The 23,640-nt window shown below is 49.8% G+C and overlaps 1 protein-coding gene across 1 annotated transcript in view; it reads right to left on the minus strand.

The window, feature by feature from the left end:
- Positions 1-1,330: 1,330 nt before the first annotated feature.
- The window catches only part of AMFR (autocrine motility factor receptor), a 28,304-nt gene continuing 5,994 nt past the window's right edge, over positions 1,331-23,640 (minus strand). Inside the window, exons 2-14 of the mRNA XM_044434073.1 lie at positions 23,245-23,337; positions 22,430-22,594; positions 21,201-21,353; positions 16,102-16,142; positions 14,581-14,713; positions 12,999-13,132; positions 11,558-11,668; positions 8,889-9,079; positions 7,196-7,299; positions 6,236-6,370; positions 5,267-5,350; positions 4,413-4,597; positions 1,331-2,868 (exon numbers count right to left, since the gene is read on the minus strand). Coding sequence (XP_044290008.1) covers positions 2,724-2,868; positions 4,413-4,597; positions 5,267-5,350; positions 6,236-6,370; positions 7,196-7,299; positions 8,889-9,079; positions 11,558-11,668; positions 12,999-13,132; positions 14,581-14,713; positions 16,102-16,142; positions 21,201-21,353; positions 22,430-22,594; positions 23,245-23,307 — 1,644 coding nt within the window. The 5' untranslated portion in view covers positions 23,308-23,337 and the 3' untranslated portion in view covers positions 1,331-2,723. The remainder of the gene's footprint in view (positions 2,869-4,412; positions 4,598-5,266; positions 5,351-6,235; positions 6,371-7,195; positions 7,300-8,888; positions 9,080-11,557; positions 11,669-12,998; positions 13,133-14,580; positions 14,714-16,101; positions 16,143-21,200; positions 21,354-22,429; positions 22,595-23,244; positions 23,338-23,640) is intronic.

Raw genomic sequence — 23,640 nt, forward strand, 5'->3', positions numbered from 1 at the left:
CAGAGAGGAAGCTTCTCCCGAAGTCCAGCCTGGATCTGGGAAGTTGCAGTTTGAAACGATTCTTCCGTGTCCTGCACTCTGGCATCAGCAAGAAGAGATCTTGACCTCCCACTTTGTGGCAGCCTTTGAGGGACTTCTAGAGGGGTATCATGTCCCCCCTCAGTCTTCCCTTCTCAAGAGTGAACATGCCCAGTTCTCTGTCTCCCCTCAGAGAGCTGTTTCCAAACCCTGGGTCATTTCTGTTGTCCTCCTCTGAGTCCTTTCTAATTCACATAGAAACAGCGCGAGTCAGAAGGGGTCTCCCGGGCCATCTAGTCTGACCTGGCTCCAGCCGGCTCCGCTCATGACATGCCCACCATGTGGACGTCCAGCCTATCCTTGAACACCCACACCGATGGGGCCACAACAACCTCCCGTGGAAGCCCATTCCACACCCTTGGGGTCCCAACTGTCAGGAAGTGCTTCCCAGCATCTAAATGGAACCTGGGTTCCCTGAGCTTTGCTCCGCTGGAGCACATCCTGCCTTCCTCTGCAGGGGAGAACAGGTCTCTCCCCACCTCCGTGTGACACCCCCTCACGTACCTGTATGTCACCAACAGATCCCGAGTCCCTTCTCACCTGCATCTTTCTTAAATCTTGGTGCCCAGAACTGGACACAGGATTCCAGGGGAGGTCTGACTAGTGAGGAGTATAGAGGAACTGCTACTACTAGTGATTTGGAAGTAATACTTCTGTTAATGCATCTCAAAATAGTGTTTGCCCCTTTGGCGGCTGCATGGCATTGTTGGCTCATGTTTAGTTATGAGTTATGGCTCATAACTGGCTCTGGCCTGCATCCTCTCTGAAGAAGCCTAACCACCTTGCTCTTTGGCGACCTGGTTTTCTCTTGCCACTGAGCATTCTATTATGTCGTGTTCTAAGGAGCCTGATCACATGACGTGGTCAAAGTAAGTGGGAGGACCATACAAATTGCTGAGAAACTGATCCCACCACCAGATCTAGAACAGAAGGACGTAAGTCCTGATGGATTAGACCTAGTCCAGTGCTCCATACTTGGGGGGGGGGGGGACACAAACCAGCTGCCCACAGGATCCCTCAAGCAGGATGGGTGCAAGACTCCGCCTGCCCAAGCTCCCCCACAACTGGTCCTTCTATCCATGTTTCCGGAATAGCGTATTCACAGATGCGTATCTTCCAGAGGTGCAACTTACCTCTCGGAGAGTGTTGTGAGACAACTTTTGCCCCAAATATCTGTTAGCGGAGTTAGAGTTGGGGGAGAGGGTGTCAAAAGAAGAAAATGTGCACATGGCAGGAAAAACGTTTTGAAATGTTTCCAACACTAATCAAGAATTTTATTCCTCTTTTTTAAACAATAAAAACAAAGAGTGTGCTCTGAGCAAAACTGCATCACAAAAAAACCCCCCCCCCCCCAGATTACTAACAGCATTGCAAGGTAAGGCTTTCCAATGTGGTTTATCGAAGTAAGTTATCTTCAGTTAAACACACAATTTCTGATGCTCACCTTCAAACACCCTAAAAACCTTCAGTAAAAAGACAATTTCCAATACAGTAGATGGATCTAGTCATATATTTTAATACTGGGCACCTTCTGAAGGACAACGATACACCTCAAACACTTAAAAATTACTGGGCTGCCATCACAAAACTCATTCATGTAGGCTAAGACCAGGTCTTGAATGTATCCACCAGACTTTTGCAATACTCCAAAGTTTGACCATGCCTAAGCTAATGTCTAGTAGTTCTCAGCTGTCTGAGATCTGTACATCCGATTAAGATAATGGGCATAACTATTATTGCAGAGTGTAAGATTATAAAAATAGACTTTCGCATGCTGCCTTGCCTCGCTTCAGCTCTTACTGGACAGCTCCCACTCCGCCACGCAGCCCTCCGCAGCCTCCTCCAAGCCCAACCAACCTTAACACCCTTTTCACGGTTTACCTGCTTAATGAAATGCTGAATTAAGAAGCCCACTCATTAGCTGCCCCCTTCCTCTTTTCTCCCTTTGGCCACATGCCTATTGCTGCAATGAAATCCATAGGAAAAAAAAAATAAACACAGAAACAAATCCAGAAATGGTCGATCTGTCCATGCTGAAGCCGAGAGAACAGCTTGCTTAATACCACTCCAAATCTCTTTAACCTCCTCCCGGGGTGCTCCGCTTCCGTGCTCCGAAGCTTAGAAGCATTACTTTTCTCCAAAAAACTGTGCACAGGCCAGGAAAGATCTAAGCACTGATTCTTGAGAAGTGCGGTGGCTTACTCGAGATGTTTGCTTAGTCAGAAGAGTGCTTTTGCCAGTAATACCATTCTCGGTTTCTCACTGACGTGGTTTCCGCTTGGAAAAGCTCAAACAGGACAATGCGGGAAGCTCGTGGCTGTGCAGCCACCGTCGCCTGCCACTCCACGGAGCAGCAGGCCTGGCTCAGGACTCTAAAGGACTGCATTTTTGGTTTGCAAAGAAGGAAATGTGTGTCGCTTGGAAAAAACAAAACAAAGTAAAACAATACCCAAGGAGGGTTAATGTGTCAGCCATCCAAACACTTATTAGGTACCACATGCGTTATACAGGGGAGATGCACCCAGCTCACAGGTCCTTCGTGCGGTTTGCCCCACTCGGAAGGGCTCCTTCGCACCGCCATGGAGAGTGCGGGGTCGTGGGGAACGCTGCTTGTATGGGAAAGGAACTGGACTTGCTGGGAAGCGTTAGGACGGCTGCTGCTTCTGGAGCCTGCGCTCTGCTGCTGCCGCCAATGTTCGGCGGCGCAAAGTCACGGGGTCGGAGGTTGCTCCCTCGGCCGGCACGGGGAGGCCGGCACCAGAGTCATCGGAGGTTTTGTTGAGGTAACGCCTGGAAGAAGAAAAGCAAAATGGGTGAAGGGAAATGGGCGAGGCTCCTCCTGGCCACAGGATGCAACCCTTGCCCGCAGCAGAGCTGGTTCGGTAGCAGTGTGTGAGCCTCTCAAATTAAAATCTTGCACCAAGTATGATCCTGCACCAAGGGACGCTGAATCCTGTGACCTGCATAACTCATGCACTTGCAGAACACTTGCGCTTCTTGGCTACAGCACTGGATGCCGCGCATCGCCTATCCTGGTTTTGCTAGCCAGAATGTGACAAGAACCTGTGCAGAATTTTGAGCCAGTCACAGCTCCTGATTCTAAGATTTCAGTGCGCATATGTTTTCAAGTACACCTCCAGAACCGTACAAGCTGTTTCCTTTTTTTATTCGTGAAACTTTTGACATGAACGTTTGGTTCTGTGATCCAAGGACGACCACACACACACACACACACACACACGCGCGCGCGGAGTGGGTTAGGAAGGGCACATGCATAGCTCAGCCATGACCTTGACTCCGGAATATGCACACGGAATATTGCTGAGTTCACAGCCTGCAGTCATTCCGGAAAGGACGAGCTGGAATGCGCAGGATGCCATGCCCTTCAAAATCAAAATAATAAACCTGCATATTTCACATTTCCGCTGATCCACTCCGGTTCTCTTCTTTGGCACTCTTCTCATCAATTGTGCCCATTTGGCACGGATCAGAACATCTCCCTACTTTTTGCTTCAACTGGTCCTCCCAGATCTGCATGAGCTTTGGCAGAGCCTGAAATGCCTGGTCCTGCCTAATCCTGGACGTTAAGCAGAGTCTGGCGGTTGAAATCTGGATGGGGGATTTAAATGTTGTGACCCTCCCCAAGAGAGCTGGCTATGGGCAGTATAGATATGTGATGCCTCATCATCATTCTCTTCATCCATGGGTCACTGAGTTATCTTTCCTCTCTCAAGTGTCACAGTGATGTTTAAAGTCTTGCCCGCAAGAATCAACAAAACAGGATTTGCATCTACTCCTGGACAGAGGTGGGGAGAGGCCTGTTCTCTCCTGCAGAGGAGGGCAGGATGCGCTCCAACGGAGCAAAGCTCAAGGAGCCAAGGATCCATTTGGATGCCAGGAAGCACTTCCTGAGTTAGGACCCCGAGGGTGTGGAATGGGCTCCCACGGGAGGTGGTTGAGGCCCCATTGGTGCGGGTGTCCAAGAACAGGCTGGACATGCACATGGTGGGCATGTTGTGAGCGGAGCCGGCTGGAGCCGGGGGTCAGACTAGATGGCCCAGGAGGCCCCTTCTGACTCGCTCTGTTTCTATGACTTCCAGAAACCCTGCAGCAGAATATGCACACTTGCCACTGTTGGCACATTATAAAAGTATCTGATGGGGACATCGGACCAAGAACATGTCACCAAACGCCCCAGAAAATGTGTGTCAACTTCAAGGAAAGGGCAGGAAAGGGAAGGCAGGAGCTGTGAGCAGCCCTTGCTCCTTGGGTGACTTGGAGGCGGCAGCCTTGCGACAACAGGCCAAAAGCTCCCTCACGTGCACAACACACACCTGCGCGCTTGCAGGAGCAAGTCTTCCTTCCTCTGCACTAGCATCCGCTGCCTTTCATCAGCTGACTTGGAAAAGCGGCTCCCTCTCGCCTCGAAGTTTTCCGTCTCCACGGACTCGGTGTCGGCCTCGTAAAACTCTGCCACCTCTTCAAACCTTGCCGTGAGCTCCAGCGGGTCTTTGTCGGCCTGGCAGGCAGGAGGGAATGGGTCTTTATTGTGACAAGGGCCATGAAGAAGATGGAGCGGAGAAGATAGGGGAGTCCTTTTTGAAGGGAAAGGAAATGCTAAGACTTTAACAGGTACGAAAGATCCGCATTTGAAAGAGAGTAGGAGAGAGTTTGAGAAGGAGGACGTGAAAGTTAGCTTTGTTCTGGGCAAAAAGCCAGGATGAAGTGGCAAGAAATAACCTAAGACAAACAGGTTACTCAGAAGTTTACTCATCCGGTCCTTGCTTTTCCTAGGCAATAGCAGGGGATAAGCCAATGTGGGATGTCCTCCTCACATCAACCTGGGGAACAGGTACCTAGAGGTGTGCCCTTCCATACTCAACCATCCTTGCTCAAGAAATACTCCTACCTTCTGTGTAGGGCCCTAGAGTTCTCCCCATCCACAAAGCACCAGAGAAAGAACTAAAAACCTTCACCATCAGTCCCAGAACAGACAACTACACTTAATAATAATCATAAATATAACAGCAGTCCCTTTCCTCCTTTAGCCAGATGTTGCCTGAATGCTGTTTCCAAATCCACCGGGGCAAAACGAAGGAAGAGGATGTACCAGGAGCGCTTCCGAGGGCTTGGGCTGATGTTTGTGTGCATGTAACTTGGCAGCCCCACGGCTCCCTCACCGGATTACCTGGGTGACTTCCTCAGCATCCTCTTGATCAGGGTTGTGTCTTTCCAATGGGCTGTTCAGCGCAGGCCTGATGCTATCTGAACGCTGTAAGCACAAGTAAAAGGGAATTAATCAATGTACAGTCCAAAGAAAACCCCAACTAAGAAGGTTAAAGCGCAAAGTTGCTGCACTGGGTGTGCAACTGGATGACCTTGGCGGTTCCTTCCAATGCTATGACCCGGCAGAAATATTCACGGACCCCACGCTCAAAAGTCACCCTTACACACAATTCCTGAGCCACTTTCTTTCAGTCTCGGATGTCCTACTGAAAAAAAAATCCAGCACGAACCCTAGATAAAAGCAGACATGAAGCCAAGCTTTTACCCATCGATTTAAAGCATTTCTATATCGCTCTTTGTTTGAAATCACAGGGTGATGCACAACGCTCCTTAGAACAACAATTAAAATAAAATGAAAGATCAAAAACAAAAGAACAAAACCCCCTGCAGTTGATTCAGCATACAGGCACAGTAACAGGGCAGAATAAAATGGAATGCATAAAATCAAAGTTTAAAACTTAAACTATTCAAATAGTGTGAAAATAAAAAGGTTTCCACCTGGCTTCAAAAATAATACCAAGGCGGCACTATCTCTTCGGGGAGCACATTCGACAACCGGGGTGCCACAACCAAAAAGACCCTTCCCCTGGTAGCCATCCGCCCCTTCCTTTGGAAAGGGCTCCTGGAGAAGGACCCCCAAAGAAGACCTCACGGTCTGGGCAAGTAGGTACGTGAAGAGGCGATCCTTCAGGTAACCTGGCCCTGAGCTGCTTTGGATGTTAGCACTAACACAGCCAAAAAACTTCACAGTTCAGGGTAACTATTTCAGAAAGTGACCCTTGCGGAACATGGGCCGCATGCTGAACGCACACAGACTAGAGGCAAGCTGGGAAAGGAACCGCTGGCTGCTCCGGCCTTTGAGTTGACCAACCTGTGTTGGGAAAAGCACTTGAATCCGCCCCTCAAGGATGTTGTCTGTTGTTATTTCTACAGAGCGCGTGAGCTGCAGGTCCTGAAGTATGAGGTGGTAGGGGACCTGCGGAAACATCTCCTGAATCTGATGGGCCTGGAAATGCAAGGGAAAAGGGATCCTGGCTGAGGGAGCCAACTGCTGCATCCTGCTTATTTTACTATATTTAGATCCCACCTCTCTCCCTCTATGGGGCTCAAGGGGGCTTGCCAGTCCTCCTCTTCTCCCCTTACCCTCCCAACAACCCTGTGAGGTAGGCTGGGCTGAGAGTCACTGGCCCAAAGCTTCATGGAACCACGGAGGGGCTGGAACCCAATCTCCCAAGCCTCCAGTCTGCACTCTCTCTCTTACCTTATTCTGGCTTTAAACACGAACCTTCTCACAGATACATTAAAGTAACTGAATCCCAGAGACCAACAGTTCAGGCTGTGGGAAACCCACAAGCAGGAGATGAGTGCCACAGCCCATGTTCCCCAGCAACTCCTGTACCCAGACATCCTGCCTCTGACCCTAGCGTACAGCCACGGATCTCCTCCTCCTCCTCCAGGAATCAACCTGCTCAATCACCATCAAAATGATTAGGGATCGCCGTGGAAGTGAATCCCACAGCTTCACCATCCGCTTCCTTCTTCTGTCCCGAATCTCCCATGGAGCACCATCACAGGATGGCCAAGGGTCTCCTGTTACCAGAGAGGGAGGGACGCGTCCCTTTCTGTGCCTTCTCGGCACCACGCGTGCTGCTGCCTGCCTGGACTCGCCCTTTTCCTACACTGAATGACTCTGGATGCTGCGACGGGCCCAGAGGAATGCGAGAGGGGCCTCGGCTTCCGTGGGGCTGCGCGCCAGCGATGCGGGAAGGCTGAAACAGTCTCCCCGCCCCTGCCGGACAGCCATGCGCTGCGAAAGAGGAGAGGGGCTTACCATGGCATTGAGCTGGGAGTTGCTGGCCTGCGCAATCCCGAGGATATTTGTGGTGTGCATCACTTCCACCGAAAAACTGGGCAGCCAGCTAGCGATGCGGGAGCCTAGGAGGAAAAGTGAGATTTCGGCGTCATTTGTGAGTATGCCCTCAAGCATCGCTACGTTGCTAGATTCGTTTGTCTGTTTGTTTGATTGATTGAAAGCTTTTATAGACTGTCCCACTACTAAGGTCTCGGGATGGTTTACAACAAGCACAGATGCCTGCAAAATGGCTCCCACTGTACAAAGGAGAAAATTAAGAGCTGTTGACTAGCTGTTGTTTAGCTGGGAAGCACAACATAAAACCCTGAACTGATGTGGGAGCTGATAAGCTGATTAAGGAGGAAGAGGGCCCTGGGATTTGATTAATGGAAAAACCTCCCCACATCGATGCAAGGAGAGCTTGTGCATTCAAGGCCAGGACTTAGCCTGGCATGCACACAGACTTGCCCGGGGCCCATCTGTAACATCTCCTACAGAAATGCTGCAGTGTCCAAATTGTATTTATTCGTTTAATTTCTATGCTGCTCAACAGCAGGAGTTCTGTGGGTAGTTTACCACAATCCATTGAAATGATGCCTCAAATGCAGCACAGCATGGAAGGCTGTCAATTACATGGTGATTCACTGACCCTGGAAAGGCAAGCTGCTCCGTGGATAGCACTTCAGTGCCAGGGGCTACCATGGAGAAGGCCCTGTCTCTGGCTGTCGCTCACTTCACCCCAGTGCCATTCACCCCAACAGCCTGACAGCCCCCGAGGCATATTTCAAAAGGAAAACGCGCTGAAAATCCAGGCACAGAGATGTATACTGCGTGTTTCGCCCAGAGCTAATAGACGCTCATGACTCACCCAAATATTAATTCAGAGTGAAGGCAGAAACAAACATAATCAAAGGAATGCTAGCTCAGTAGCCAACCTTCCCATGCCATGATTTGTTTAGTGGTTCAGAGAGTGCAAACAGGGTAGCTCATAATAAAATGTGGAAAACACACCCATATTTCCCCAGCTTAGGATACAGTAAATGGAACCTGGTTAGAAACCGGTAACGTGCAGCCATTGATTACTGCTGGAACACACTTGTACAAGACACCTAAAAGAGGGGCTTTCTCCGGAGAGAAAAGCATGGCCCTGCTGCTGCTCCCCCGGCGGCTGAATCGCCCTGCTTTGATCCCTTCAGGGTTGCCAGCTGCAGCTCTGCAGCCTGTTCAGAGCGGGCTGTGCTTGCTGCAACTCCGGGGGGGGGCAGCCCCCCTTGGGGCTCCCTGCTGCTGCGGAAAGATTTTGTTTCTCGAAGACGAGGCCTTGCATGGCCCTCTGCATGCCACAGCCAAGTATTTTATTTTATTTTATTTTATCTTACCTTATTTTAATTTTATTCAAAACTTTTCTAGACCATCCCATCTCAGGACGGTTTAACAATACAACATGTAAACATTTTAAAACACAGCAAGCTAAAATTTAACTAATAATAAAACCCCAATTAAAACAGTCAGGTCTTAAAACACTGGGAAAAGGAAAAAGGTTTTGGCCTGGCGCCAAAAAGAATCAAGTGACGGCGCCAGGCGAGCCCCTCTGGGGAACCAATTCCACAACTGGGGTGCCACCACAGGGAAGGCCCTTCCCCGGTCGCCTCGCGAGAGCAGATAAACCCACCGTCAAAGTGGAAGAAGTGATTGTGCTGGTGCAGGGGAGGCTGGCCCTCCGCCACGGCGACGGGAGCCAGGTTCTCGTTCAGGTTCTCCCGGTGGCGCTCCTCCCTGGCGCGGTGGGTGTCGGTGATGTTCAGCGACATCCGGCACGTGGGGCAGGAGGTGTCTTGCTCCAGCCAGGAGCGCAGGCAGGAGCTGCCGAGGAACAGGGGGTCTCTTAGGAGGGAGTCAGTGGCAGGTTTACGCCCCCTCGGAAGAAGCAACGGATTGTGCCTGCTCCTTTCCCTGCAACGGCTTCCCCGCAGACCTTCCACTCGGCACGTCTCCTCTGCTCATTTAATGCAAGCTTCACCCGCCTCTGTCTACCCCAAAGACCTGCCTGCCTAACACGCATCAGCAAAGAGGCAAAACCTAAAAAGTCAAACGTGGCAAGGATCTCCAGCTTGGAGGCCAAATCCTTCCCTCCTGGAATCGTCTCTGGCTCAGCAGCGACCCCCACGGGGCCGTGCCCCTTTATTCTTCTGTCTCATTTCTACCCCGCCCCACTGCTGAAGTTCTCTGGGTGGCCCGAAGGTTCCTCTGGCCCCACCAGCTTTCCCAGCCGTCCGCTGGTTTCCCGGCACTGGTTTTTTCTCCCCCGCTTCTGAAAAGCTGCTCCTAAGGCTTAGTCAGGAGCAGGAAGCACTTGAAGTTCAGCTTGGGCGCCACGTCGGCCCCATCCCGCTTGCCTTCAAGCTCCATCAGCCCCAAAACAGTACGAGGCCCGAGGCTGGAAGAGGCTCAGCAGCCCAGGCTCAGATGCCTGGACGCCCCAAACCATCGCCAGTGTGCCTGCCGTTATATTTATACGCCAGGTTTCCCACCAAAGGCTCCCAGCACAGCTCAGCAAAAATCCATCACCCACGTTACAAGGGACTTAAAATCAAAGGATGCAAAAGAAAAATTGCTTATATAAGGTTAAAACCCTCAACTCAAGACCTTAGAAAGACTGATCAGACATCCAAGCATCTAACACCTTCGTCCAAGCATCTAAAACATGGGTCCTCCAACTACGGCCGGATCCGGCCCAGCATGCCCATCTATCCAGCCTGCCATAGAGGTTTGGGACTCGCCGCGCACGCATGGCAAGCCGGCGCCCCGCCATGTGGCGGCTTGCTCACAAGGAGGTCCTTTTCTCTGATTGAGTCCCAAACGATCTCCTTGGACTGGCTTGGAGAAAACTATCTCCCAGCGCCCACCCCTGCCTCGCCTCGGCCCGCGCCCCCCGCCCGCACTGCCTTGGCAGCCCACGCCCATCGCCGGCACCTTTCAACTGGCCCCCTGTTGAAAAAATTTGAGGACCCCTGGTCTAAAACCTTCATCCAGACATCTAAAACCTAACATGGAACAGACCTGGACAAGGTCCTTTGGGGCGTGTTCCACAACAGAGAGGCCACCTCCGAAGACAGGGTCTTGGCGGCGGAAGACGACCATAAACAGATGGCGGTGAGAGACAAAGCCTCTCCACTTTCCCCAAATTCACAGGGAGAGAAATAAATAGGAGAGAGGGAGCTCCCCTACAGACCTTCGACCCTGACCATTCGGGGCTCAAAAGTCGCCCCCTGAATACGGCTCCCAGACCACCCAGTGGGCGACACAAACCACGCAATGCAGGCTGCTGCACGCTGAACCAAGTGAAATATATTAGTGCCATTATATTCATTTAAATACATATTAATACTGAAGTAGATATTGAAATATAGGTCAGTGTTTGCAGCCCCTGGATAGTGGCAAGTTACCCGAACCCATTCATAGCATATGGCTACTTATCCGTCATTTCCAGAATCCCTTGCATCCAGAGCTTCACAATGCCTATCATCCCCACATAAACCTGGTCAGGAGGAAAGGGACTGCTCCGACCAATGCGGGGAAGTCCCAAGGGCAAGGTCTTCCCAGCCCAGCTGGCTTTCAAGGTACAGCGTGACCCCCACCACCCAATATTCACCCTTGACGGAGGATGCAAGAGGCACTGCCGATGAGGCCTCTGAGCTGGGAAGAAAGCACAGGTGCTCTTCAGGTATGCAGGAGAGAGCTTCTGCACTGGCATGCCCAGGCCTCCCGGGACTGGGGGTGTTTGCTAGGAGGGACTAATGTTCTCATTAAAGGCGTCTTGAAGCCCTGGCAAATATTCACGGCGTGGCTCTTAGGGTCGTGGCTATGTGGAAGGCCCGGGCTCTGACCTTGGCATCTCCCAGTGGGGCTAGGAAGGAACTCTGTGCAGAACCTTGGAGAACCCCCATCAGCATCAAGAATACTGGGCCAGATGGACCGAGGGTCCAATTCTGCAGACGGAGTACAGTAATCCTGTTCCGCGGAGCTTACTGAACTGCTTGTGCACTCTTTATTCATTTCTAGGATTTGGTTCAGACTGCAAAAGTCAGGTCAAAGGATCCACAGCAACAGGTGCAGTGCATTCTAGTTTTTCAAGTTTCCTGGGGTTTTCCCCCTCCTTAAAAACTAGTTTTCTAGGTTTTTTTTCTCCTTAAAAAAATTGAAACTCTGAAAACCGATTAACAAGTAAAAGCACCCAGATCCAATAAAAAACAAAGTGCAAAAAGCTCAAATGGAGCGATGGCTTGCAGAAAACCCGCACCCGCCACACCGTCACCCCGGCTGTGTTCCCAGGGAGCCTACTTATGGAAGAGGTGCCCGCAAGGGAGCTTCCGCGCAGCCTGCATGGAATCCCAACAAATGGCGCAGTCGTCATTGTTGGCTGCCAGCTCGTCAGGAGTGGCCACTGCAAACCTGGAACAGAAAAGCAAGGAAAGGGCTTAGAGAGCGACGCCTCCGCTGCACTACAGCACTGCTTTCGCTGGGAGTTTGGGCTCAGCCCGAGGGCCGGCAAATACCGAGGTTCCTCGGGAGGATTTTAAGGCAAAGGCCCCCAGGTCATGCACTGCCCTGCTTATCATTGCCAGAGGCCAGCTGAGTCTCCAAAGGTGTCAAGAAAGGGCAGGGCCTTCTCATGGGTGGCCCCTAATCAGGCCTGCCTGGAGCCAAGACTGTCATCTTCTCAGTACTGACCATGTTGAGACTGCCCTGCACTTCCATGGCATATGACAGGAGATATACATTATTTCTCTTTACCAGGTTTAGTATTTTATTTAAATAGTTCAGTTGTTCAAATTGTTTGAACTTTTAAACATTTAATACTAGACTTTATTACCCTGTATCTTATAGTCTACATTTTTTGCGAATTGCCCAGAGATGTCGGACTATTGGGTGGTACAGAAATGAAGGTGATGCTGTTGAGGGTAAAAGAAGACTTTAAAGACATTTTAACTGCTACTTCTGTTATTTTCAACATTCTATTTAATGCTACATTTTAACGTTATTTTTCCTTCACTTAGCTGCCCATTTATTGACTCCTTTAAAATTATTTTAAATCACAGCTTCTGCTTTTAAAGCTTAAAAAAAACGTTCAATGTGCCATTAACTTTTAGTGCCATTTCACTGTATTTGCTTTTTGTGTGTAACTCACCCAAGAGGGACCCTGCACAGGGCAAACTCAGAAATTGAAACTTTATTGCAAATTCTCAATACAAGAAAAAAGAAAGAAAAATGTGGCTACCAAGGTTCAAATATATCAATTATATGCACACAGAGGGAAAGAGAGCTTTCTAAGCACTACACGCGAACCTCAGCAAAAACAGACCGAAGTGAAGGAACGGTCGAATACACTTTAGGCCACAGGAAGGATGGCTGCCCAGGCGTTTATTTACTCGCAGCTCAGTAGAGCTGACCTAGAACATCCGCTTGGCGAATTTCCTTAATTCGGCGGTGCCTCCCAATCAATACAAGGAATGTCATTACTCAGAGCTCCCTGCCTCCTCCCAGATGATGTCAAGCTAATTAAATTCAATACACTCTGCCAACCATTCTTCTTGTGTGGTTAATTAATCTCACTGGGCACCAACTATTCTCGCGCTGCTTCGGATTATTCTGTCTGTTCAGGGAGACCGGAATCCCAGGGGTCGCACTCTGGCCCTTCCTAGGCAGTTGGGACACTAACCCAAGTGGGCAGCGGCCCCTTCCCGCCCGTACCGGGACTATTCCATTAGGGTAGCGCACTCACCTTGCTTCCATGTTTCCAACCACCCGGAGGTAATTCTTGTGGCGGCGAAGCCTGCGCTGAACCTCGTGGAACAAGTAACGCAGCTGCATAAAGATCACCAGGCTGGCCATTGACAACCAGATATTGCCGAAGAGCTGCCAAGCGAACCAACAAGAGGGGGGGAGATGTCACAAGCGCAGGGCACAGCAGTGATACGTCAAGCGAGGGAATTGGGCGGCTGCAGGCAGGGCACCTCCGCAAGCTGCCTTCTGAAGGTGTCAAAGCAAAGCGATCCCTTTTCCTGCCTTACAGAGCTCCACGGGGGCGTCCTAGCAGAAGTCCTTCCTCGCTCCTCCCAGTGCGAGGGAAGGGGGAATCCCTGCCCACGGACACGGCATCTCAGAAGCGGCCTGGGAGATGTAAAGGAAGCAGGGAAGCAACACCGCACGCGACAACAAGCACAAATCTTGCGAGCAGCTGCAGCTACTGGGCGATACGAAAATGAGATGAAACAGAGTAGGCGGGTGAGTTCACAATCACACCTTGCCTATCTCGGCAACGAAATTCGGCTTGTATTCATGCGCCTCTCGGTTTAACGGATACGGGGTAAGAAAGGTGCGCACCCCACAGCCAAATGCTTCTCGAGATCCACCCAGCTAACCTGCGGTTTTCACCACAGTAGGTCACGCTGCCACAGAAGCAATTCGCAGCCCACTTTAGGAAGCAGCTCATCTTCTCTGCCGCATGGCAGATGAAAGCGATTCTCTCATGCTCCCTCCTTGAATGATGCTGGCAAGCCTTCGCTACCAGCGACTCTGCTCGGCCGCCCTGCTCCGAAGGCCAGCTGTGCATTCTGCCTCCCCAAACAGCTGGAAAGATTTGCCAGCCGCCACGAGTGCTCTTCCATACTTTGCTTGGGAAGTGGCACGTCTCTCCCACCTTTCTCTCAGTATGTAATGCTCCCACCAGGAATTTAATTGCAATCTTATAAATTAACCTCTCCCACCAGATTGTACCCAAGCTGTAGGGATCCTTCGCTGGATGAAGCGGTCCTGAGGACGAGGCACTGGCATTCAAACAGCCTGTGGCTCCAAGTTAACAAGAAACAAAATAAAACTTTATTTGTCCTAGGAGCATATTGGCTTCCAGATGTTCAGTAAGTTATTTCCTTGGTGAATCAAACAGTGCATAACAAAAACTTCTGATTGATCCTGATCCTTCATAATCACCCCTCACTCGCAGATCCTTCCTCTCCTGAATGTCCTTTGACCAGACCTGCTTCTAGTTATCTCAGCTCACTCTTTCCCTTCTGCACTCGGGTGTGTGTCAGCTTTCATTTCTCACACTCTTAGAATCATTGACAGGATTAGCTTTTGACTCTCCCTAGCGGCTAACACGTCCTCCAAGTATTCAACCTCCTTCCCTTTCCTTTTGCACCTTAAGTGCCTTCCACGGCACCATCGGGGATTCGAGCGAGAAGGCTGCCTCTTTGCATCCTGTGGACAACGGCCCTGCTAGGTGGGGATTTCGGGAGCTGCGGTCCAAATGCCTCTGAGGGGTACCAGGCTGGGGAAGGCTGCTGCAAAGGAAGACACCAGCGTACCAGCATGTGAATGTGATGCATCAGATCCAGCGACAGGAGCGTCAATTCCATGACGAAATCCGTGTAATAGACATAGGTCCCCTTGCTCTCCCAGGTCCCTTCATGGTTAAGATCCCAGAGATGAATGATGTAACTGGGCCAAGGAGAGAGAGAGAGGGAGAGAGAGAGACCCTTGTATTATCTGAACAGCGTCTCGCTTGTTTCACAAACAAAGAGAAGCAGCAGACGAGTCGATCTTGGCTCACTTTGGGGCACACCTGCGCAGCTGACTGCTTTGATTAATCCTATCAACCAGGACTGCAGGCACCAAGAATCCAGGCAGAGGTTTATGGGAACATCTCTCTTCTCACCTAGCCAAGCTGGGAAGAACAAAGCCAAGTGCAGAGCACCAAAGCAGCCCCAGCTGAGGCAGGACATGCATATTAATCGCTTCACTGTTGAATTAATGGCAAACCATCATGAGTTTTTTTTTAAATGAATGACGGTACACATTTTTGATAAATGAATGAATTATAAGGAATTGTCATCCTGGGCAAGGGTTCTGTTTGTACACACACTGAAGCAAGGTTGAAAGTAGGGACTCAGGCGGCACAGCTGGAGTTTACGGGTGAAGATGCGGGAGAAGAAATGGGCAAAGCGTCAGCGCCTCGCTCGCTCAGCCCGAAGAGCCACAAGCCTCTTCTCAAGCCTGAACCACCTGCACAAAATGCACACATGTATCATGCACCGCTGGCCTTGCATGAAGCTGGGTGGCAAGGATCCTGTGCGCCTGCCATGCTCTGGAGCTCTGCACATGCAGCCCGTTGGGGCCTCTTTGCAAGAGATGTTTGGCGCTGCACCCAGGGCTTGACTTCAACAGACCCCCATGATGAGAGGACTTCACTCCTGGAAGGCAGGCTTGGGGTCCTGCAAAAGGTCACTGGGGGCATGAATATATAAATGTGTGTGTGCATAGAATAAACATTGTGTTTTCACTAATTGGCTAGAGTTCTATCCTGCCTTTTTTCTTTTTCAAACAACAGAAGGTGGCTTACTCCATTCTGCTCCTCCTGCTCACCATCTGATCCCCACAACAACCCTGCAAGGTAGGCTGGGCCGAGAGTCTGTGACTGGCATAAGGTCACCCAGTGGGCTCCGTGGCTGAGCGGGGACTAGAACCCGGATTGCCTGAGTCCCAGTCCCGCGCTCGTAGCCACTACGCCACTCCGGTTCTTATTATAAATGAGCTTGCAAATGTGGGCTACCGTGCAAACACGCACACACACACACACATGAGTCGTTGCTTGAGAAGTGGGAAGACCACTCAAGGATGGGAGGCCAGGCCGGGTGGGAGTGGGCACAGCCCTAAGAGGGACCGCCAGGGGGGTCTTCCAGTCTGAGATTCTGCAGCCCGCTGCAACCAGCTGGCAAAAACTGCAACCTCAAAAGAATTTGCAACTGCACAAAAACCAAGTGCATAGACATTCCCTCTGCCAGAAACACCTTAAAGCATCCGCAGGTGCGTAAACCTCCTTTACTTACCGCAAAATCACATGCACGGTTCTCACGGTGACCAGCAGCGACTGCAGGGAACAAAAGCGAGAAGCAAGTCACTGGCTGGATCAAAGACTAGATGCCAGAGACGCGAACCGGGAGGGCTAAAGCGGGACAGGGTATCATGGATGCCACATCAAGTTCTTGGTTACGGTCCTTGCTGCCTTCTTGCCTCTTGCCAAGATAAGGGAAGGGGCAAGCTGAGCAAATCGGTCTGACTCCTCGGCTGCCAACAACAGCCCAGCTAAGGGTTGTCTTCCCCGAGAGACAGAACAGCACCAGAAGGGAGCTTGTGAACAGGTTTCACTGCTTTAGGGAAGACAGGACACAGGTACCCCCAGCAAGCCAATGGCGAGGGCAATGCGGCACTGATCCATTGCATTTATACCCCACCTTTCCCCCTCCAAGGAATGCAAAGGGGCTCGCACACGCCTCTCCCAATGGTGTGGCAAGAAAGTGGCAGCAGGTGCGAAGCCACCCGGCGAAATTTCTGGCCAACCGGGGGCTTGGCATTTGGATGCCAGTCCAACGCTTCAACCACTCAACTACAACGTTCAGAGCCGAAGGAGCTGCTGCATACACAGGCCCACCATGCTCTGCCCCGACAGCCAGTTCAAACGCAACTCCGCCATCTGCTTTGTAGGATCACAGAATGAAGTTGCCATGAAACTGGGCAACTTCCTCATGCTCTAACGGCGCTTGCATCAGACTGCATGAATGGTTACGCTTGCAAAGAAGGGGTTTAGAACAGCCCATGAAAGACATCTGAATTCAGCTGTCTGCAGAACACTTGCACCACGAAATGGTGCTTCTGAAAATCTGGCTTCCTACTAATTTCCTATTTGCGGGCTCATAGCCCTGCGGACGTTTGCGCTGGACTCAGCGCCAGTGAAGTAGGATGCATTTGTTGTTACTGAGGATTCAGCCCAGGACATGTTTAGCCAGGAAAAAGTCCCACACCCCTCATGCTGACAGGGAAATGCTGGAAGGTCCAGGACGTTTTGCCATCTAAGCATAGAAGTGCACTCCACATCATGAATCCTTCCCTCTAATTACAACCCATTAATTACAGCATCTGTTCTAGATCTGACTAGCTTGCACGCATTCTGGCTGTCCAGTTTGACTCATCCTGTATTCGTTCTGTTCCTAATTTAATTGTATGGGGCTGACGGGACCTAAACGGTGGCTGAATTTTTAAATTTCATTTCTACCTAGGCGTGCACAGGACTGCACGGTGGCTGAATTTTTAAACTGATGCATTTGATCAGCCTCTGCTGTTCCAAAGGCGCATGTTCTTCATGAGGCAGTGCCACGAAGGGCTCTTGGGAAGAGGACCAAGACTGTCCTACCACTAAACCCGCTGCTTGAAATCTAGCAGCCCCTCCTGCACACGGCCGGGGCAGAGAATGCATTCAAGGCGGGGGAGGGTGCTATTCCAATGACCACGGGTGCCATTCTTGCAAGTCGGCAACCTGGTTTGCTGTGACATACAAGCCTCGGAGGCAGGGATGAGAAAGCCCGAAGGAACACCCAAACAAGCCATGGGCTATTGGAGGATTGTGCACCCTCAAGCGATCCCAGCCACTTGGGTTCAGACAACAAGCCAAGCCATGGCAAGCCAGAACCAACGGGAGTTCAGCATGATGCACCTGCCCCAGCGGGAAATTAAATCCATGGTAGGTTGTCGGGCTGTGCAAAGTGGGTCATTGTTCTGTAACGTTAATTAGTAGCATAATGAATTAGTAGCAAGTCAAACTGGACAACTGGAACAGATGCGACACCAGTCAAACACCAGGAGATCAGTGTTTTAATTAATGGGCTGGATCCATCAATTCAGGTGTGCTCTTTTGCATTTTTCTAGGGAGAGGAATCTGAAACTGCCAGCAATTCCTAGCCAGCCTGGCAGACAGACCGGACAGGACTGCGCCTTGATCCCTTTTAGAAAAGACCCACTGAGGTCAATGGGAGTTAAAGTAAATGTGCATTTCAGTGAAGCTGTTACAAACAGGAGGAAGTCTGGATCTAATGTTTTTCAGAAAACCACATCTGTGAAGTAACTCCTCAAGCATGACAAAACCGTGCAAACAGTTTTCAGTACGTTCAATATTTGCTTTTAATAGCTAAATAATATAAATATATCCTCTGCCGCTGTTTCCAGCTAAACTGTCTGAATGTGACAGTCATACAACATAAATTTAAGGGTGTCCTACTGAATGTTTTTCCTAACAAAGTATCTCACTTAAAGTACTTCCGAGTATTGAAACAACTGTTGAGATGCTTACACAGTATGCAAGACTAAAATGACTTTTCTTTCTTTTTAGATTGTTCACTAAAACTAAGTCAAGTAAGCCCATTAAGATGGAGCTTCATCAATCTGGGGCACCAGAAAAATTCCCAGAGAATTTTCTAACCTAAATTAGAACCATACCATAGAGGGAAAAGACAGGGCAGCAGCTTGGTGTCCTTCAGAATTTCTCATAAGCCCCTTCTACCATAGGGATTCTGGGAACTGAAGACCTACCAATCTGGAGGGCACCAGGTTGCCAAAAGGAATCAAGGAAGAGAACATTATGCAACAAACTCAGTAATGACAAACGAGGAAACAAAAGCTATTTCTAATGCAGCTAAACCAGGAAGTAAGTTCTGGGAAGGCAAAGTCAAAATTCAAAGTAAAACTAGGGGAACTGAGTTGGATCAAGAGCAATGAAGAACAGCCAGAAGGCAAGACTGCTTCTTAGAATGTCTGCCTAGCAAGAATGATGAAAGAAAAGAAGGTCATCAAAACAGACGACATGGCGAACATGATGCAAGAACGCTGCGCCACCCATGGGAAGCCAGGGTGACTTTGGGTCATATCCATCAAGGAGGTATGAGCGAGATGCAGGGTGTTCTCCATGCATCCAGTCTTTTGACACACTTCAAGAAGCTGGAACAAGTACCAGCAGTGAAAAAGCAGTGACACAAAGAGGCCTGTGCAAATGGGTGCATTAGGAAAGAGCTGAGACACCAGGACTGTTTGGCTCCCAGAATCTATGACCCACCAGATCCTTTCAGATCTGCAATATCTGGGGAGTGAGCAAAGGAATGCCTAGGCAACGAAAAATGGTTTGGGGAAAAGGGATGCTGTTTGGAGTAGCGCTTCCTCGGAAGGCAAAAATGAAGACCATTTGCCCAGTAAGCTGGGTGTACAGAACAGGAAACAATGGTAGTGTCTGATTTTTTTCTTACTTCCTTTTTAATATTTAGATTTTTGTAATTAAGAAAAATCAAGGGACCAGTGTGATGCAAAGTGACGTGGCAGCCCAAGTGTGAAGCATCACCCAGGAAAAGGAAAAAAGTGTGCTGGGACCCAGCAAGTGCTAAGAAGTGCGCTTGCTCGCTCTTGCTCTCTGTGTGTGAGATTTTTATTTGATTTTTACAATCTTTCAGCAAAACCAAACATCAATGAAACACAACTGAGAACACAACAGCAAAAGCACAGGCACATGTGCAGAAGAACAAAAAAGAAGTAACATACAAACAGTAACCTCCACAGATGCACTGAACTTATCTCAAAAGGAATAGGAACACTGTGTATTTGTATACATATACGCACACGTTTTGCTGCACTGAGTGGGTGTGAGGGGACCGACTGGGTTTCTTAACCTGGGGCGTGTGCTGGCTTGTGTGGTTCTGCCTTGTGCGTGGCGAGTGGCTGTTCTGGCTGCATGTGTTCCTCTGAGCATCATCAGTTTGCCTTCTGTGAAATGGGTGTCGGAGCAGAGAACTGTATGTTTAAAAGAGGCATGGGGTGGGGGGTTGGACCTCATGCCCCCTCCCTTGCCTGACTGGATTTGGGTGCAAGTTATTCTTTCTTAGTCTCACCTGTATGCCTCCTAGGGAGTAAATGTTTTGTGACTGGACAGGTCCATCACAGCAACCATTTTGTGACAGTGCCCACAACAAATGCTCCACATTCCAAATGACCAGGGACCCTTGGGCTACTTAATTTAAAGGACTAGTGGCCACCACGGGACCTATGGCCTCAGCTATGAATAAATGCTGTAATTCCTTCTAAAGCAAAATATCCAAAAACTGCAAGAATATTAACATTTAATGGGCACAGTGAGCTGGTGTTTAAAATGGGTTGCATTCATCAATTGCACATCTACTGGTCTGAGCTTTGCTGAGTTCACACAACAAAGTGTTGATTGCTTTCAACCCCCATTGCTTCCACCCCAAAAATCCAAAGTATCGGATTATTCCCCAATTCTGTAATGAGAGCCATTCCTCAACAGAACCGCAAAACAAAAAGTCCTCAGAGTAACGTGGACAACAGGTTCAATGGGAGCCAACAATGCAGTGCAGCCGCCAAAGGGAAAAGTGCTATTTTGGGATGCACTGGCATAAGTATTACTTCCAATCACGAGAGGTAGTAATTTACCCATGCTCCTCACTAGTCAGACCTCATCTGGAATACTGTGTCCAGTTCTGGGCACCAAGATTTAAGGAAGATGCAGGGGATCCAGCAGAGGGCAACAGAAATGACCCAGGGTTTGGAAGCACTGCCCTGTGAGGGGAGACTGAGAACTGGGCATGTTCAGCCTTGAGAAGGGAAGACTGAGGGGGGAACATGAGATCACCCTACAAGTCCCTCAAAGGCTGTCACAAAGAGGGAGGTCAAGATCTCTTCTTGCTGATGCCAGAGTGTAGGACACAGAATAATCAGCTCAAGTTTTGACAACCCAGATTCAGGCTGGACATCGGGCAAAGCTTCCTCACTGCCAGAGCAATACGACAGTGGGACCAGCTGCTCAGAGAGGCGGTGGGCTCTCCCGCACGAGAGACATTCAAAGAGAAACTGGGCAGCCACCGGAGAGGGAGGGTGTAACGTGGTGTCCTGCAACAGCCGGGGGCTGGACCCCATGGCCATCATAGCCTCTTCCAACTTGACTATTCTAGGATTGTACTTTATGATGGATTCATAATTTCCGATATGCTCTAGTGAAAGAACTTTCTAAAAGGTTTTTTTAAAGGACTGCACTGATAAAGCAGGGCCGATGAGAAGACGTCAAGCGAGCCACAGCGGGCGGACCCGGAAGCCTCACCTCTGCCGCCATGAAGGACAGCGTGTGCATCCCGTGGGCGCATCCAACGCCGCCGCACACCAGCGCCAGCCCGCAGCAGGACAGCAGCATGGCCACGAGCAGGACCAGAACCCGGGCATGGCTGTTCATCGGCGTAGTGGGAGAGAACGAGAGCTGCGAGGACGAGAGAGCGGGTGAGAACGCGGCCGTCGCCCAGCTTGTCTTCTGACGCCGCCAGCTACGGCCCCCAAAGGACTTCCCAGCTTGGCCTTGTAGCGAAGCCGACATCCATGTTTCAGCACAGTGGATCCTGCAGGCGCTTAAGCCAGCATGGACCCCTTGATCATCCAATTCCTACCATATCTAGCAACACAGCCTAACACTGCATGCAAGCTTCCGTGTAGCCTGAAGCGCTGGATACTGCCTAATTAGCCTGGAAGCTAAGCAGGTTCAAGCCTGGTTGGAATCTGGATGGGAGACTTCATGCTGTGAACTGCCCAGAAACCTTGAACTGGGCAGCAGAGAAAAGCAATTCACAGCAACAGCAACACCACAGTGACTGGCTTGAGACAGCATAACCCAGTTTGCGCATGGGCCGAGTGCGGGTTGCCACTGAAACATGCGCTATTGTTGAAGCATGGATTACTGCTGAAACTGGAGTTATTGTGTTGTCTAAGCCCAGCCATGCTTATGAGCCAGGATGAACAACCCACAGCTGACAACCCAACAACAAACCCTGGGTTCGCTCCACGTGTTGTTCATAGCAAACAAACCATGGTTTGTTTGCACGGCTGTGTTCCCCAGACAGCCTTTCCCCTTCAGCCGGCCCTTCTCTCCTCTTCCATCCACCCATCTTTGAGGGTTCCAAGCTTTTGTGCAGCACTTTTTCCCTCCTGAAAGATTAAAATGCCTCTCCTTTGTGCTTGGTTGCTGGCAATATGAACATTAAGCTGCGACATGCTGTGTTGGTTGGTATTGAGCCAGCCCCTTTGCCTCAAGCCCCGTGTGCCTCTGAACATGGCCCCAAAGCGTCTCCAAAAGGGTTCGTCCCGTTCAGGCCGGACAAAGTTCCTCACCCCATGATCCCTTCCAGTTCTTTGTCAAGGAGCCCACATCCTTGACAACTTGAAGCAAAAGACGAAGCGTGCAAACCAATCTGCGTGATCCAGGGTTCTCGGGGGGGGGGGGGAGAGTGCCTGCACCGAGAGGTCCCCGTTCCCAGCCCCGAGCCACCAGCAAAAGGAACCTACATATTCAAACCGGTCCTTGCAGAGCTGAACCATGAGATGCAGAAAGACGAGAGCAGAGAACCAGAGGCACCACGTGACCACTTCTTCTACCGTCTGGACGTTGAGCACACCAAAAATAAAGATAAACTTGTAGAAGATGAAGTTCCAAAATTTATCCTTGAGATGCTGAAAAAGAACGAACATGCAGTTTTAGGGGTCCATCCTGAGCCTCCTGCAGGACTCTGAACCTCGCCAAATCCTGCCCACGTGTTTTAAGTTGGATAGTGGTCAAAATTAGAATTTAAGAGCCTGATAATCTAGAGACCTGAATAAATGTACGAGTAATTGTATCACATAGTGGAACATTTAAGGTACACGTCTTTCCAGATAGAGGGATTTGGGGGATTTTTTAAAAAATCCCTTTTATATGAAGTTTTATGGATGGATACTTCATTTAACATGGGATGCCAAATATAAAAATATGTCGTAAGATAGATTCCTATAAACAACATAGCTTTTATTTTCATAAACATTTGGACACGAAACGACAGTTGGCAGGCAGGCATCGCTTGAGATTTATTCGAAATTTAGAATTTTGTCCTGTCAAGACATTTTGGTACCGTTGAAACCTCTTCTGAACACAACATTAAATCAGGTTGTTTTGTCCCCAGACTGGCAAAATTCTCTTTTGGTGTCGCCTTGCTTGCCTCAGTCACCACAAACACTTTAACACTCTGCAGTGTACAGAACAAATATTTTGTGCAGACTATTAAGCCATCAGCAACAGGCCACAAAATTATTCAGCAAGACCTGCAAGGCGGCCAAATGTTGCTTACCTGTCTTTCACTAACTCGGAGAGGACCAAACACAACACTCTGTATTAACTTAGCGATCAACATCAGAATGCAGCATGCAGTATTCACTAATACCTGGAACAAACATAAAATATATTTGGGTAAGTCTCAGGATGAACAAAATAAAATCTTGAACAAATCTTCAAACTCCGTGGGTTTGGATCCCATGGACCGTTTTGGCCAACCAAATGCTTGTTAGATGTCAAGAACCGTTCAAGCTGCCCACTCAAAGCACCTGCTGGTACCAGAGGATGGAAGTCTGGAACTCTCTCCGTCTTTCTGTGGCTGCATTAACGTCGGGGGCAAGCTGCATTTTCAGCCCATGGGCATGTTTTGAAATTTGGGGAACTGCCCAGGGTATGACCATAAAAAGTGGAC

Source organism: Varanus komodoensis, unplaced genomic scaffold, assembly GCF_004798865.1.
Source record: "Varanus komodoensis strain SLA01 unplaced genomic scaffold, ASM479886v1 scaffold27, whole genome shotgun sequence".
NCBI classification, from domain to species: Eukaryota; Metazoa; Chordata; class Lepidosauria; order Squamata; family Varanidae; genus Varanus; species Varanus komodoensis.